We start from the raw sequence: 16,398 nt of genomic DNA, 5'->3' as shown, positions 1-16,398 counted from the left end.
TGTACATCTGGTTTCATGACCCGTGTGCTGCTTTACCTGTGTGCTATTTGTCATCCTTACTGTACATCTGGCTTCATTACCCGTGTGCTTCGTTACCTGTGTGCTATTTGTCATCCTTACTGTACATCTGGCTTCATGACCTGGTGCTGCTTTACCTGTGTGCTATTTGTCATCCTAACTGTACGGCTGGCTTCATGACCCGGGTGCTGCTTTACCTGTGTGCTATTTGTCATCCTTACTGTACGTCTGGCTTCATGACCTGGTGCTGCATTACCTGTGTGCTTCATGACCTGGTGCTGCTTTACCTGTGTGATATTTGTCATCCTTACTGTACATCTGGCTTCATGACCTGGTGCTGCTTTACCTGTGTGATATTTGTCATCCTTACTGTACATCTGGCTTCATGACCAGCTGCTGCTTTACCTGTGTGCTATTTGTCATCCTTACTCTACGTCTGGCTTCATGACCCGGGTGCTGCTTTACCTGTGTGCTATTTGTCATCCTTACTGTACGTCTGGCTTCATGACCTGGTGCTGCATTACCTGTGTGCTTCATGACCTGGTGCTGCTTTACCTGTGTGCTATTTGTCATCCTTACTGTACATCTGGCTTCATGACCTGGTGCTGCATTACCTGTGTGCTATTTGTCATTCTTACTGTACATCTGGCTTCATGACCTGGTGCTGCTTTACCTGTGTGCTATTTGTCATCCTTACTGTACATCTGGCTTTATGATCCGGGTGCTGCTTTACCTGTGTGCTATTTGTCATCCTTACTGTACATCTGGCTTCATAATCCGGGTGCTGCTTTACCTGTGTGCTATTTGTCATCCTTACTGTACATCTGGCTTCATGACCTGGTGCTGCTTTACCTGTGTGCTATTTGTCATCCTTACTGTACATCTGGCTTTATGATCCGGGTGCTGCTTTACCTGTGTGCTATTTGTCATCATTACTGTACATCTGGCTTCATGACCTGGTGCTGCTTTACCTGTGTGCTATTTGTCATCCTTACTGTACATCTGGCTTTATGATCCGGGTGCTGCTTTACCTGTGTGCTATTTGTCATCCTCACTGTACGTCTGGCTTCATTACCCGTGTGCTTCATTACCCGTGTGCTATTTGTCATCCTCACTGTACGTCTGGCTTCATTACCCGTGTGCTGCTTTACCTGTGTGCTATTTGTCATCCTTACTGTACATCTGGCTTCATTACCCGTGTGCTTCGTTACCTGTGTGCTATTTGTCATCCTTACTGTACATCTGGCTTCATGACCTGGTGCTGCTTTACCTGTGTGCTATTTGTCATCCTTACTGTACATCTGGCTTTATGATCCGGGTGCTGCTTTACCTGTGTGTTATTTGTCATCCTTACTGTACATCTGGCTTTATGATCCGGGTGCTGCTTTACCTGTGTGCTATTTGTCAACCTTAGTGTACATCTGGCTTCATGATCCGGGTGCTGCTTTACCTGCGTGCTATTTGTCGTCTTTACTGTACATCTGGCTTCATGATCCGGGTGCTGCTTTACCTGTGTACTATTTGTCATTCTTACTGTACGTCTGGCTTCATGACCCGGGTGCTGCATTACCTGTGTGCTATTTGTCATCCTTACTGTACATCTGGCTTCATTACCCGTGTGCTTCGTTACCTGTGTGCTATTTGTCATCCTTACTGTACATCTGGCTTCATCACCTGGTGCTGCTTTACCTGTGTGCTATTTGTCATCCTTACTGTACGTCTGGCTTCATGACCCGGGTGCTGCTTTACCTGTGTGCTATTTGTCATCCTTACTGTACGTCTGGCTTCATGACCTGGTGCTGCTTTACCTGTGTGCTTCATGACCTGGTGCTGCTTTACCTGTGTGCTCTTTGTCATCCTTTCTGTACATCTGGTTTCATGACCCGTGTGCTGCTTTACCTGTGTGCTATTTGTCATCCTTACTGTACATCTGGCTTCATTACCCGTGTGCTTCGTTACCTGTGTGCTATTTGTCATCCTTACTGTACATCTTGCTTCATGACCTGGTGCTGCTTTACCTGTGTGCTATTTGTCATCCTTACTGTACGTCTGGCTTCATGACCCGGGTGCTGCTTTACCTGTGTGCTATTTGTCATCCTTACTGTACGTCTGGCTTCATGACCTGGTGCTGCATTACCTGTGTGCTTCATGACCTGGTGCTGCTTTACCTGTGTGCTCTTTGTCATCCTTACTGTACATCTGGCTTCATGACCTGGTGCTGCTTTACCTGTGTGATATTTGTCATCCTTACTGTACATCTGGCTTCATGACCAGCTGCTGCTTTACCTGTGTGCTATTTGTCATCCTTACTCTACGTCTGGCTTCATGACCCGGGTGCTGCTTTACCTGTGTGCTATTTGTTATCCTTACTCTCCGTCTGGCTTCATGACCTGGTGCTGCATTACCTGTGTGCTTCATGACCTGGTGCTGCTTTACCTGTGTGCTATTTGTCATCCTTACTGTACATCTGGCTTCATGACCTGGTGCTGCATTACCTGTGTGCTATTTGTCATCCTTACTGTACATCTGGCTTCATGACCTGGTGCTGCTTTACCTGTGTGCTATTTGTCATCCTTACTGTACATCTGGCTTTATGATCCGGGTGCTGCTTTACCTGTGTGCTATTTGTCATCCTTACTGTACATCTGGCTTCATAATCCGGGTGCTGCTTTACCTGTGTGCTATTTGTCATCCTTACTGTACATCTGGCTTCATGACCTGGTGCTGCTTTACCTGTGTGCTATTTGTCATCCTTACTGTACATCTGGCTTTATGATCCGGGTGCTGCTTTACCTGTGTGCTATTTGTCATCATTACTGTACATCTGGCTTCATGACCTGGTGCTGCTTTACCTGTGTGCTATTTGTCATCCTTACTGTACATCTGGCTTCATGATCCGGGTGCTGCTTTACCTGTGTGTTATTTGTCATCCTTACTGTACATCTGGCTTTATGATCCGGGTGCTGCTTTACCTGTGTGCTATTTGTCATCCTTACTGTACATCTGGCTTCATGATCCGGGTGCTGCTTTACCTGCGTGCTATTTGTAGTCTTTACTGTACATCTGGCTTCATGATCCGGGTGCTGCTTTACCTGTGTGCTATTTGTCATTCTTACTGTACGTCTGGCTTCATGACCCGGGTGCTGCATTACCTGTGTGCTATTTGTCATTCTTACTCTCCGTCTGGCTTCATGACCCGGGTGCTGCTTTACCTGTGTGTTATTTGTCACCCTTACTGTACGTCTGGCTTCATGACCTGGGTAGTACATTACCCGTGTGCTATTTGTCATCTTTACTGTACATCTGGCTTCATGACCGGGTGCTGCTTTACCTGTGTGCTATTTGTCACCCTTACTATACGTCTGGCTTCATGACCTGGGTAGTACATTACCCGTGTGCTATTTGTCGTCTTTACTGTACATCTGGCTTCATGATCCGGGTGCTGCATTACCTGTGTGCTATTTATCACCCTTACTGTACGTCTGGCTTCATGACCTGGGTAGTACATTACCCGTGTGCTATTTGTCATCTTTACTGTACATCTGGCTTCATGACCGGGTGCTGCTTTACCTGTGTGCTATTTGTCACCCTTACTATACGTCTGGCTTCATGACCTGGGTAGTGCATTACCCGTGTGCTATTTGTCATCTTTACTGTACATCTGGCTTCATGACCGGGTGCTGCTTTACCTGTGTGTTATTTGTCATTCTTACTGTACATTTGGCTTCATCCAATTATCTCTATGCTACTTGTTATCGAATACCCTTCCTTGTCACTGTTAACCCTGTTTATCACCTGTCATGCATATACACGTCTCACTTTGTTGTTCTCATTTCAGCTTGGTAACGGTGTAGGAATCAACATCAAAACGTCGTTTTATGCAACAAAGCAGAAGTTTGTATCAATTAAGTTGTACATTTTCTTACTTACTAACCAATTGCTAGAATTCAAATCAAACATCGCTGTGCTGAGAGTATTTGAGAATGACGTGAAAACTGCATATCTGTAAAAATTAAACGACGGCAAAAAAGGGTTAAACCCACAACAGTCAAATTTCACACTAAAAGTTCAATCATATACCTTCTTGACTATGTTCATATTGTAAGGCATTCACTTCATTAATTGCTAGTCTCTAATAGTTTTGCAAACCTATTGAATATGCGAATTAATTCAAACCGCCCGGGCAGCTAATTCGTTCACCGTGCGCAATGGTTCATTAGTACGTCTCGTCAGTCTGTAAATCTCCATAATGCGAAAATGATAACACAGTATGAAAACGTGTTCCTTTACGGTTGACATGGTGAAAATGAAGTATCTACCTCGAAACTAGTCAACGAAATCATTGATAAAGAATTGGTTAAGATGTATATCACTCCATTTTGCACATAATTTTAAACTATTAGGTTACCACTTTAATATCATGTCGGAAAATAATATTAATTAAATACATGTTTATATATAATGAATGAAATCATATCCATGAAATTACATATATTTTTTCATTCGATATGGGCCTAGGGAGAACGGAATGTTTTTATTACAATTATTCTCACCTGGTATTTCAGAGTTGCGTCCCTTCGGCAAGCCAGAAACCTATGATTGTGGGTTCGAATCCCGGTTCGCCCCGATTATGTTGCTAGGTTTGTCAGCACCATGAACCGTGCTCGTGGGTTTCACCGAAGTGGTAAACGTCCGAGACCTGCATCACTTCGGGCTTTCCTCCCACATTAAGCTGACACGTCGTGATATAACTTAAATACTGTTAAAAGCGGCGTTAAACCCAACTCACTCACTCACTCAAAACAACTTCGTACATGTCAAAATGGCGTCCAGGGGGTTCAGATCCATTTACACTCTCACTTTTGTTGTTTGTTGCGAGGTTGGTGAACAAATAGTCCTACAAATGATCTAAGCACGAATAAACAAAACACAAAACGGTAACTAATTCTGTTTGAACATACGCTAACCAAACACACCAAACACCAAGATGATCTATAAGAAATACACCTTACTATTATTGCATCAATGAAGCTAAAACTGCCAAGAGCTACTGACACAAAAGACGTTCAACTTGGTGTTTGGACAGGTTGTGCATTATACAATGTATTACATTTGACGAATCAGACGTCTTCAGCCAGTGTCAACACCAAGTACGGCGAATACTCAACAGTAATGTTAGGGATTTTGGACTTGAATATATACAGTGTTGTCCTCCACATGAAAGTGACCTGACTTGTCCTCATGTGAGCATCCTTATAGTTGATCCGTCACAGCCGGCGTGTTTGAAAAGCGGCATTGGCAGTTACGTTTAAGGGAAATATCATTCTGGATGCGGTGCCACTGCATGACCAGGCCACCTGTGCCCCCAGATTTGTGAATGAATGAAACATAGGATGTCCTAACTTCTCTTGCTCAAAGGTCCGGGTAATACTAAAGCATTCTTCACATTCACAAATCTTTAGAATAGATATCTACAGGGTAGTTTACAGGTATGACTATTGGTCTGGAAATCACTATTGCCATAACTATTGTTCTTGAAAGAAACTATTGTGATAACTGTTGATATTGCTAGCAACTATTGCGATAAATATCGATATTTTTCAGTGTATCATTTTAGATGGATTTTAAAGTTGAATTAAACCTTAGAACTGAAGTTTCCTTTGAATATGATAACCATAACAACAAATAATAAGTAAAGTTTGAGATATGACTGATTTGTTTTTTCTTTACCCTAATAATTTAAGAAAAAGAAACTTCCACATTACCATGTGTAAATTACTACCACTCATGATCAAAAGAAAAACAAATTTTAACATCGCATGTATTTTATTCATATGGTAAATACAATCGAAACTATCGCTATTCCTAACTGAATTAACAATCGATTTATTGACTTTGAGTAATTACCTACAGCAATATATCGGTATTTCGATTTATCGTGACACCCCTTGTAGTTTATTTGTAAGAATCATTCGGAACGCATATGTCAACACAAATTGAGGAATTGAGATGTGATAGAGACACAAACTAAACAATGATTGTTGATTGAAAACTTCAAAAATGAGGATTTTAGCTTCTCTCTCATTTCACATTTTTACCGTAATAAATCAAGTTGAGGCGTGACTTGTTTATTGATCCAAATTGGCATGAAAACGACTCCAATCTAATTGAAAGTATATATATTACAGTGCTTGGTCCAGCCAATTTGGGACCATGGATTATCCGATGGGAATAAGTGAGTGAGTTTGACTCAACGCACTTTTGAACATTATTATGTATGTGATCACAGCTACTTTTGCATAATTAAAAGCATATAACAGTGCGTGGGTTCGAACTTCGTATCCGCTCGTATAAGTGAGGGTTTATGGTTTAACGCCTCTTTGAACAGTGTAGCATTTGGGTTTCTTAACGTCGAATGACAGCCAGCAGTGACTCTGGACTCAGACGTTTACAGCTTTGTGAACACATGAGCATGGATAAAGTGCTGACAAACCTCGAAATATAATCACGGTGAACCGCATTTCAAACCCACGATCATAGGGTTCTTGCACGACCAAGGAAACAACTGTTCACACCGAATTGCGGGTATTTTTAGACACCTGTGCCGCCTGATGGTATAAAGTACTGTATATTTACATGTGTCGTTTTGGAATAATAGTACTGCATCGCTTAGTACAGCACACGATTGTGCACCAACCATTGACTTTTTAAGCCGTGCTGTTTCCTGTAGGTCAAAATATAGACCCGTCGTCGGCTTCAGTCGTTAAAACATACTACATAGGATTGACGTGGTATTCTTATTGGCTTTATTTGTCCTTTTCTGTCACACTGTCATGGCGATGACCAATGCAATTGCGCATTTCAACAGTATAAAAGAGCAGGTCGTGTTTCAGTCGCATCAGTTGACATTGGTAACCACCGAAGAAGTTTCTCTACTGGTTCGCAAGAAACTTGGACATCATGAGTTACTTCACCTGCCTCGCGGTATTCGTGTGTCTGGTGGCAAATGGTTGGACACAGTTTGCGGGACTGGTAAGTCTGAACATGGTACATAATATTGTTACCGGAAATAATTAACATTAACATTACATACCTTGAAAAACATATAAGCACTCTTAAAAGTATATTCCCAGTTTAAATAGCCATTTTTGAATGCGTGTTCTGTATAGGTTTTCTTAAAAAGACATTTGTCTTTGATTGCCCAGCTATATCTAAATACAGAAACCAAAATAGTTTATCTGATGACATGATTTGTAACAAGTCCATGTCAATAGTTATTTGATTATTCTCTTAGTTGTTTCCCCTGCTTTTGTTAACGTATCATGTGACTAAGTACTTGTGACCATATGGCAAAACGTTTTCTTGTACTAACGTTTCAGCGGATATATGTTGTAACGTATATAGATATTATTAAATGAGATCCATGTCATCAGTGAATATTCAGATACATGACAATAAAGACGGTAGATAAGGGATATGTGTATGGATAGTTGTGTTTTGTTACAAGAAACAATACGGTATACCCATTTTTTCGTAATTCATCGAATATTTTAAGGATTGTCACAACTGGGCATTATAGGCCAAAAGAGTTCCACCTCATCATCTCCGACTGACATATGTTTGAAACCATAAACATATCTTTTAATAGCCTTACCTCCAAGTACCTAAAAAGGTTCATAGAAAGTGAGCACTGAATAAGGATTCCAGATACATACAATAACTGGTACAGGTTTCGGACAGCAACTACAAGCGCGAGATTATTTTTTTTCACGAGCCGGCAATTACGAGTATGTTATGTAACTTTCAGGACGTCCTCAGTTTCTCCAACTTTAAATACATCCCTTTTGACATACACACTTCTGCAGAAAACATTTGAAAATTGAACCAGAACTCTTTGGAGTCTTTATTGACCAAAGAACATATTTATATTTCCTGTAGAAGCCATTACTCTGATTAGTTGTATACTGCTGATAAAAAATAAGGATGGTTGATTGGTTTGTTGTTTTACGCCGCACTAAGCAATATCCCAGCTATATGACGGCGGTCTGTAAATAATCGAGTCTGGACCAGACAATCCAGTGATTGATATCATGAGCATCGATTCACGCAATTGGGATCGATGCCACGCTTCAACCAAGTCAGCGAGTCTGACCACCCGATCCTGTTAGTCGCCTCTTACGACAAGCATAGTCGCCTTTTAGGGCAAGCATGGGTTGCTGAAGACCTATTCTACCCCGGATCACAAAAAATAAGGGAAGCGATGACATGACAATGAAGGTGTAATGACGATAAATGTCTTCTGGCGTGTAGATTAATATCTGGTGTGTCCACCATGTTGGGCGATACATGCACGACACCTCGATGGCATACTGTTGGTTAACTTGCATGTGGTTGGTATTCCCCACCATTCCGCCTGAAGAACTACCTCACACTTTCCACGTTGGGGGTGCTGTTTCTCTGGCGTACGCTCTCTGTCATAGTGAGTGAGTATTTATTTACGCCGCAATATGCCATACAATATGCCAGCAATCTCGCGGTGGGGGACATCCCATGTGGGGAATCGAACCCGGGTCTTCGGCGTGACGAGCGAACGCTTTAACCACTAGGCTGCCTCAAAGCCACCACTCCGCCATAGAACATCCCACAGATGCTCTATTGGGGACATGTCAGGGGATTAGCGGACCAGTGTAATGTCTGAATGCCTTTTCGTTTGAGATAAACGGTGACGATGATGTGGTCTTGCATTGTCATCTTGCAGTTCAAAATTTCTGCCGATATTTCTAACGAATGGAACAACGAAAGAACGCACAATGTAGTCAATGCTTCGCCTGTTAACTGTCCATTCACAATTACCACATCAGTTCGCCTGTCATGTGTGATACCGCCCCACACCATGGCACTACTGCCCCAAAGCACCGGACGGTTCAGAGTTACAATCGAATCTGATGTCAACAAATGGACGGTGGTCGCTGTTGGCACCGGAAGCCGGAGGCAACAACACAACACAACACAACACAACACGGGAGGCTACTACATGTGTAGGCCAAGGCTCGGACAATCCTTATTCAGACATCAAACAAACACAAAGACTAGTAGATGCAAAAGGATGGAAATATTCTCAAAGAAAATAGAGTTTCGCAAGGTGTTTCTGACGCTATCATAGATGGACTGTGGGTAACACACATTGGCAATCTTCTAAGCACATATAGCCCTACAGACTAGGACATGCACTGTTGTATTGTTTAAGCAGAGGACACATGCATACTCAGCTGTCCAATTACAGAACAAGAAATTTTATGTAGCCTCAAAAACTTACCTAACAATAAACTCCAGGACCAGATGGACTCGCTGCATATGCTTATCCAGCCGCTTACATTTATGTTAAATAACATTCTTAACGGTTGGCACTTCCCAAAATGCAGGCTCGTTGACTTGGTTGATACATGTCATCGATCCAAATTGCGTGAATCGATGCTCATGATATCAATCACTGGATTGTCTGGTTCAGTCTCGATTATTTACAGACCGCCGTCGTATAGCTGGAATATTGCTGAGTGCGGCGTAAAACAACAAACCAACCAACCAACCAACCCAAATTGCGGGGGTAAAAATATTGTATGCCTTTATTTAAATCTGTCAGTAAAACGGTACAGGGGTATATCACTGATTGAGATTCTCTTCAAACTATTTACTTCCATTTTGAATAAAAGGTTTCACATTTGGTGTGAAAAATATAATATAATAAGTGAGGCTCAGGCTGGTTTCAGAGCTGCTTACTCCACTGCAGATCACATGTTTACTTTACAGGCTTTCAACCAGAAGTACTGCTTTAGAAACGGGGGACATTTTACTGCCTCTTTATTGAATACACAATGTCACGGCCATGGGAGCCGTGCCAATTTACACTTGTCAGAGGGGTACTCAAAGTACGTGATCTAGACTACCAATTGTCGGACTTTCATTTTTTTGGAAGCCTCGGTGGCTGAGTGGGTTAGATCGCTGACTATGTGTGCTGGCGATAAGGTGCCTCACTCTGGCAAGTGTGGGTTCGAATCCCGGACGGGACTCAACCCGAAAAAGTACGAGAATCTGTACTTTACTAAGAAAGTGTTATTCCAAATATAACATTTGTTACATGCCTCTTTATTGATTTTACTAAGGCATTTGACACACTGAGACATGCTGTTCTCCTAACATAATGCTGGTATCTCTGGCAAGTTTAATAATATAAATGCTTCAATGTATTCTCATTTAACCAATGATAGAACCAAATGTGGACTCTCAGCTTGTTTGAATTGTTCTACTGGTACCCGCCACGGCTGCATCTTGAGTTCACAGATGTTTGTCATATTTATTAATGAGCTTTATAAGAAAATGGAAAAAGGTGGGGGACAAGGAATTTTCATAAATCAATTCTTCGCAAACTTATGTGCACTAATGTTTGCTGGTGATATTTCTGCTGTTTCTGACACTTGTGATTTACTCCAAAAGAAGGTAAATGTTTTGGAACACTTTTGTAATGATGCAGGAATGAAAGTAAATTTAACTAGAATTATTGTCTTTAGAAATTGTGGCCCCTTACGCCGAAATGAGAAATTGTTTTATAATAGTAGTCAGGCAAATACTCTTTCAGTATGATTCCCGCTCGCCGCTACATCGCCAACAAATTTTTCTACCATCAGTGAGTCGAAGGCAAAACCTTGATTCGTCTGTTAACATGATGTACTGCCACCGGCACACAGCCCGTCCCTGGTATTGCCAAGTCCACCCCAATCTTTGCCGTCTATGGTAAGCTGTTGGGGTCACATCCTTCACAGGACGCCTTGCTTTCAGGCGGGCTGCATTGAGCCGTTTTTTAACGGTAGATGTTGAAATTCGCCTTCCTGTTATTGTACGGAATTTTTTAATGATAACAGGAGCAGATTTAAATCTCTTGTGTAGTGAAATTTATGTAAAGCGACGATCTTGTCTAGATGTTGTTTTTGGGCATGCCATGCCCAGGTCTCATTGCACCCCCACCCGTTTGACGGTACTGATCCCACAGTCGCGAAGGTACACTTACTGATTGGCCAAACATTCGGGCAATATTGATATTGACGTCCCACCCCTTACCCCCTACCATCACCCCACACCCCACACTATCGTACCCACAATTCGCCAATTTGTTTGTTCATTGACATACTGTCTCGGAGGCAGTTTGAAGCGTGTGCTTAGCTCAGTTGCACTGGTGATTATCAGTTCCCTGACACAAGCAAATAAGCTGAATCTCAACAAAGAGAAAACTTCTGGGATCCTTACTGACACTCGTTCAAAACTTGATCGATCCTGAATAGTGAGTGAGTTGGGTTCAACGCCGCTTTTAACAGTATTCCAGTTATATCGCGGCGTGTCAGCTTAATGTGGGAGGAAAGCCCGGAGTGATGCAGGTCTCAGACGTTTACCACTTCGGTGACATCCACGAGCACGGGTATGGTGCTGACAAGCCTAGAAACATAATCGGGGCGAACCGGGATTCGAACCCACAATCCTAGGTTTCTGGCATGCCCAAGGGACGCAACTCCGCACAGCGAACGACTTAGACGCCTTAGACGACTGGGCCACCCGTGCCCCCTCAATCCGGAATAACATCCATCAATGATGGGGGTCACCAACAATTGATGTCTCAGGCTCTGTAAACAATCTTGAAGTCGCCCTTGACAGAGAGTTGACACAAGAAAACCAAGTTGATAAACTTTGCAAAGTTTGTTACCTCAACATCAGAAACATCATTACCAAAAGCACTTGTTTTGTCACGTATCCTAATGTAACAGCCTCCTCGTCGGAATGCCCAAATTTGTTATAACAAAGTTCCAACACATTCAGAATTGTGTCCCTCACCCCAAGCACTAAGTATGTGACCTCAGTCCCTTAGAGCTTGCACTGGTTGCCTGTGGAGTTCAGAATGTGATGACTTGTGAAGATCCGGGTCAGAATAGGTCTTCAGCAACCCATGATTGCCGTAAAAGGCGACTATTCTTGTCGTAAGAGGCGACTAACGGGATCGGTTGGTCAGGCTCGCTGGCTTGGTTAATGCATGTCATCGATCCCAATTGCGTTGATCGATGCTCATGTAATCAAATACTGGATTGTCAGGCCCAGACTCAATTATTTACAGACCGCCACCATACAGCTGAAATGTTGCTGAGTGTAGCGTAAAACAACAAACCAACCAACCTTATTTTTTGTCAGCAGTACATACAACTAATCACAGTAATGGCTTCTGCGGGAAATATAAATATGTCGTATATATGCTGGAATATTGCTGAGTGCGGCGTTAAACAACAAACAAACAAGCAAATCAGAATCAATTTCATGATCCTCTGCCACACCCACCAATCAATGTTGGTATGCACCACAATATCTGTCCATCATGATTGATACAATCCTGCCAGATGACTCAGATCACAAGACAACAGCTGTTCGATATGATAAGCGTTCTTTTTCCGATCAGGCAACTGTGGAGTGGAACAAGTTGCTTCAGGACATAAAATATCTTCTTCACTACAATCTCTCAAATCGCAACTGAAGACTTATCTATCGAGGCAAGCATACTGTAAATAGCTCATCCAAGCCTACATGGGCGCTTAGAGAATGCATATTAATAAGTACAGGACTATATTAAGTTTTATTTTCACAGCAGCGTTAAATAACATAAAGAACGCTTGTTTCAGGAGGGGTCCATAAAGGTGGAGTGGTTGCGGGTAGTGAACCCCACCCTTAATGTCACCGACAAAGCGTACATCTGGGAAGCGGACTTTGGCATGAGCTACAGCTCGAAGAGCAAGGAGTTGAACGCAGCTGGTATAACGAGGAGCCGCTCCCACACGGAATTCAACATGGTAGGGCGGTGTTTTCATTACCACACTATCAAATATGTGGAATAAGATTTAGATGCTAAAAGTAATTTGTTCTTAGCTTTGACTAGTTTCTATAATTCCAAACTTAACAAAAGAGGAAAGGGAATCAACCCTTTGACTTTTTTTCTGAAACAGTTTTCTTTAATTCTATTTTTCTTCATTTCCCACAACCAACAATAATTTTAGTTGACCACTTAAAGAGAAAAAAATGTTTGCTAAATTTAATTTGGAGCCGAGAGCGCAGCGTTAATTTCTTCAAAACTTTGCCCCGATTCCGTGGAAGAATGCCCAGTATCCAGTTCTTGTCATGTGAGCCGGTTAATGAGGAATGGTCGCATTGTGTGACCTGGCAGATTGTATGTCGCCGTACGCCGACGTTGTGTATCTTGTCTCGTTTCTCGTGTGTCTGGCTCACACAAGATTGTCCTGATAGCGAGAGGTCCGGGGTTCGATGCCCGGCCGCGTCTTACCAAAAGATGTCTAATGATGGTACTTGCTGTTACCGTACCTTGCGCTCGGCATTTAGGCGCTAAAACAAGTACTTGTCGGTTCGGAGTCGGTATAATGTGTACTGTATACTGTGTCTAAGTGGGGTGTTCATATTGAACTGCGGCATGGTATATCTCTGTGGGCTAGCACTATAAAATTAGCATTAGTCCGGACTAGTACAATCACGCACGCACGCACGCACGCACGAACACACACACGTCGCTATATAAGTGCAAGAATCTTGCACGCGGCCATTTAGCCCAATTTCACCTCACCTCACTTCACCTCACTTACCTGTTCTCGATTATTGACCAATCTCCACGATGAAGTTGGAATAAACTGTCACGTTCACATCCACATGTTCACTCACCGAATGTGACACATCTCTCCCAATAGATAAATGGTAAATAACCCATATATTATTTACTTTCAGGCGAAGATCGCAACAAAGCTTCGAAGGGATGTTGGTAAAACGTGCTTCCTCCTCGACGTCTCACCCGCCCTCATCGGTACCTTCAGTGCAACAAGCACCGCTTTGCAGGCACTCGTAAGTAATGGGCACACTCAGATACAGCTTGGGTGGGGTGGGGGAGAGAGTGGGTCTGCACAGCAGTTTGGAAAGTGTGTGTGTGTGTGTGTGTGTGTGTGTGTGTGTGTGTGTGGAGGGAGAGGGTGGGGGATGGGGGTGGGGGTGGGAGTGGGGGGTGAGCCCAATTTAATATAAATGTTTGTGAATGGAAAACGTTTGTCAATTAATTAGGTTTTGTTGAACAAATAAAGAATCTCACCCTCATGTCTTTTGATATCAAATATATCAACACAAGTTGATAAAAGTGGAAATTTTTGCCACTTTTATCAACGAGTGTTGATATCAAAAGACATGAGGGTGAGATTTCATTTATCATCCAACATGATTCTTTCAACTTTTTAAATTTGTAGACAGTAATTAGCAGCGGCTTCAGTGTAAAAAGTACTGCTAACAACTTCAGTAGCAGAGCCATAGGTGATGTCATTTGATTGTGACGTCATGGTAACAGTGACGTCACAATGGTCTGCAAAGCATTGTGATGTAATTTCATTGCAGGGATATCTACAGTGTAGATATTGCTTGATCTCATCCAAGCGATATCTCCTGTGGCAGCCAGTTTTGGATGATAAAAGAATGTTCTTTTATGCTTAACAATACTACAAAAAGAGAGTACCCTCATCGGTGCAATGTGTGAAGCCCATTCCTGGTGTCCCCCGTCATGATATTGCTGGAATATTGCCAAAAGCGGCGTAAAACACTGCTCACTCACTCACTCAATAAGAGAGGGGGTATCCGAAACGCCCCCGCGCACACCCCTACCCCAATACAAATCCCTAGTCTCTCCTGCCTTCCAAGACTCGTTGAGGACACCCAATTTTGTTATTCAAGTGTTCAGGGGTACATATTTCGCTCGTCATACTACTGTAACAGATCCAGGTTCGATTCTCGGCTCGGGTATAATGTGTGAAGGCCTCGCTATGATATTGCGGCAATAACGATACTCCTAACTGCCTAAAACTCACAAGTAAGGATTGGTCCCCAGCAACATATGCTGGTCGCAATGGCTTCGGTGACTTGGTTGTTTGCGTGTCTTCACACCCGACATCGTTGATCGTTGCTCCTAATATCCATCACTGGAATGTCTGGTCCAGACTTGATTATTTTCAGACCACTGTCATATATCTGGAATATAGTGCGGCGTTAAACAACAAGCAATCAAAACACTCACTGTTGGGTATTTCAGAACAGAAACTGTTTTATAATGCTGTGTTCGTAACAACTACATATAGTCTGTCTTGATTTTGACGACAATAACGTGTTTCCATATCGGGAGAAAAAATATTTTCTGAAACGATTTCTCACAAATCTATTTTTTTTCAAAAGCCTGAAAATATTGAAAGAATACGTCATCTGTCTTCGACATGAATTTGGAATATAAGCTATTCGTTTTATTATGACTTCAGACAGTGTTAAACACGACTGTGGAGAAAAGCTACCAAACAGCTGGAGCTATCATGGACGCAGCCAGTCAAAGTGCTTTCGATTTGAAACATCCCTTCATTCAAAAGCAGTGTTCCCGCTCAGGCTACAACTACGTGGCGACCACCGAAATGGCGGCAGGTACGAGTGCTGTGTTTTATTTATGTACTTTTGTGTTATATTGTATTGTTCTGTGAATAGGTGCTTTTGAATAGTTTGAAACTATGATGATGTAGACTGTTGTAGTTGTTAATTATGTTGATTTACTGATTTGTATTTAATGATGTTGTTTTTGTTGATGAGATTTAATGATGATGATGATGATTATTGACGATGTTCCAGGAGCCCCTCCCCCAGCTGCAAGTGATAAGTTCACTTATCTCACCTCGTGGGGGACTGTGCATCTCTACATCCTTCGGTCAACTGGTCTTGTGACAACCACCACTGCCACCCCTCCTTAAAAGTTGTCCACATCATCTTGTATCTCTCCAGAATAAAGTAACATGATCGCACAGATGTATTTATTTTGTACCATTCTTTGATAGGAGGCAGTGCCCGAGTCGATGTGTTGTGCATTTGACAACATATAACGTAAACGCCAGATGTTAACCAATCTCGATTATTCATCTTCCCGAGGCAAGGGAGTTAACTGACTATACAAGTCCAGTTTCTACGCTTGCGGAAAAAGGCTGGAATTTCGTGGCTCGATCGCAGCAGTAGCAATGGCTGTTACGAGTTAAGTCCCCTCTACATGTACGTTCCTCCTATTGACCAATCAGTTTCCACCACTCATATCACTTGTATTTGCTTCATATAAAATGGCGGTGCCCAGTAAAAACGATCTGTGCGCGAAATACGCATGTGTCGGAAAGTGCACGTTAAATTCCTAATTTAAGTAAGTAAAGACGATCTGATTGATAGTCAAGATCTATATTGCAATAAAACGTATCTATCCTCGCGAAGTGCAAGAAATCACTCGAGCAGTTT

At 42.4% G+C, this 16,398-nt stretch overlaps 1 protein-coding gene across 1 annotated transcript; it reads left to right on the top strand.

Moving 5' to 3' along the window:
• The first annotated feature begins 6,932 nt into the window (after window positions 1–6,932).
• On the top strand, window positions 6,933–15,908 carry LOC124133470 (uncharacterized protein 6-like). The gene is made up of 5 exons (XM_046497904.2): window positions 6,933–7,050; window positions 12,729–12,896; window positions 13,837–13,950; window positions 15,396–15,552; window positions 15,754–15,908. The coding sequence occupies exons 1-5, from the start codon at window positions 6,979–6,981 to the stop codon at window positions 15,870–15,872; spliced, it is 630 nt and encodes a 209-aa protein (XP_046353860.2). The 5' UTR covers window positions 6,933–6,978; the 3' UTR covers window positions 15,873–15,908.
• Window positions 15,909–16,398: the final 490 nt, after the last annotated feature.

This window comes from Haliotis rufescens, unplaced genomic scaffold (assembly GCF_023055435.1).
Source record: "Haliotis rufescens isolate VD_foot unplaced genomic scaffold, xgHalRufe1.0.p SCAF_21, whole genome shotgun sequence".
In the NCBI taxonomy this organism is placed as follows: domain Eukaryota; kingdom Metazoa; phylum Mollusca; class Gastropoda; order Lepetellida; family Haliotidae; genus Haliotis; species Haliotis rufescens.
The sequence above is the reverse complement of the archived record's forward strand: the minus strand, read 5'-3'. Positions and strand labels throughout refer to the sequence as shown.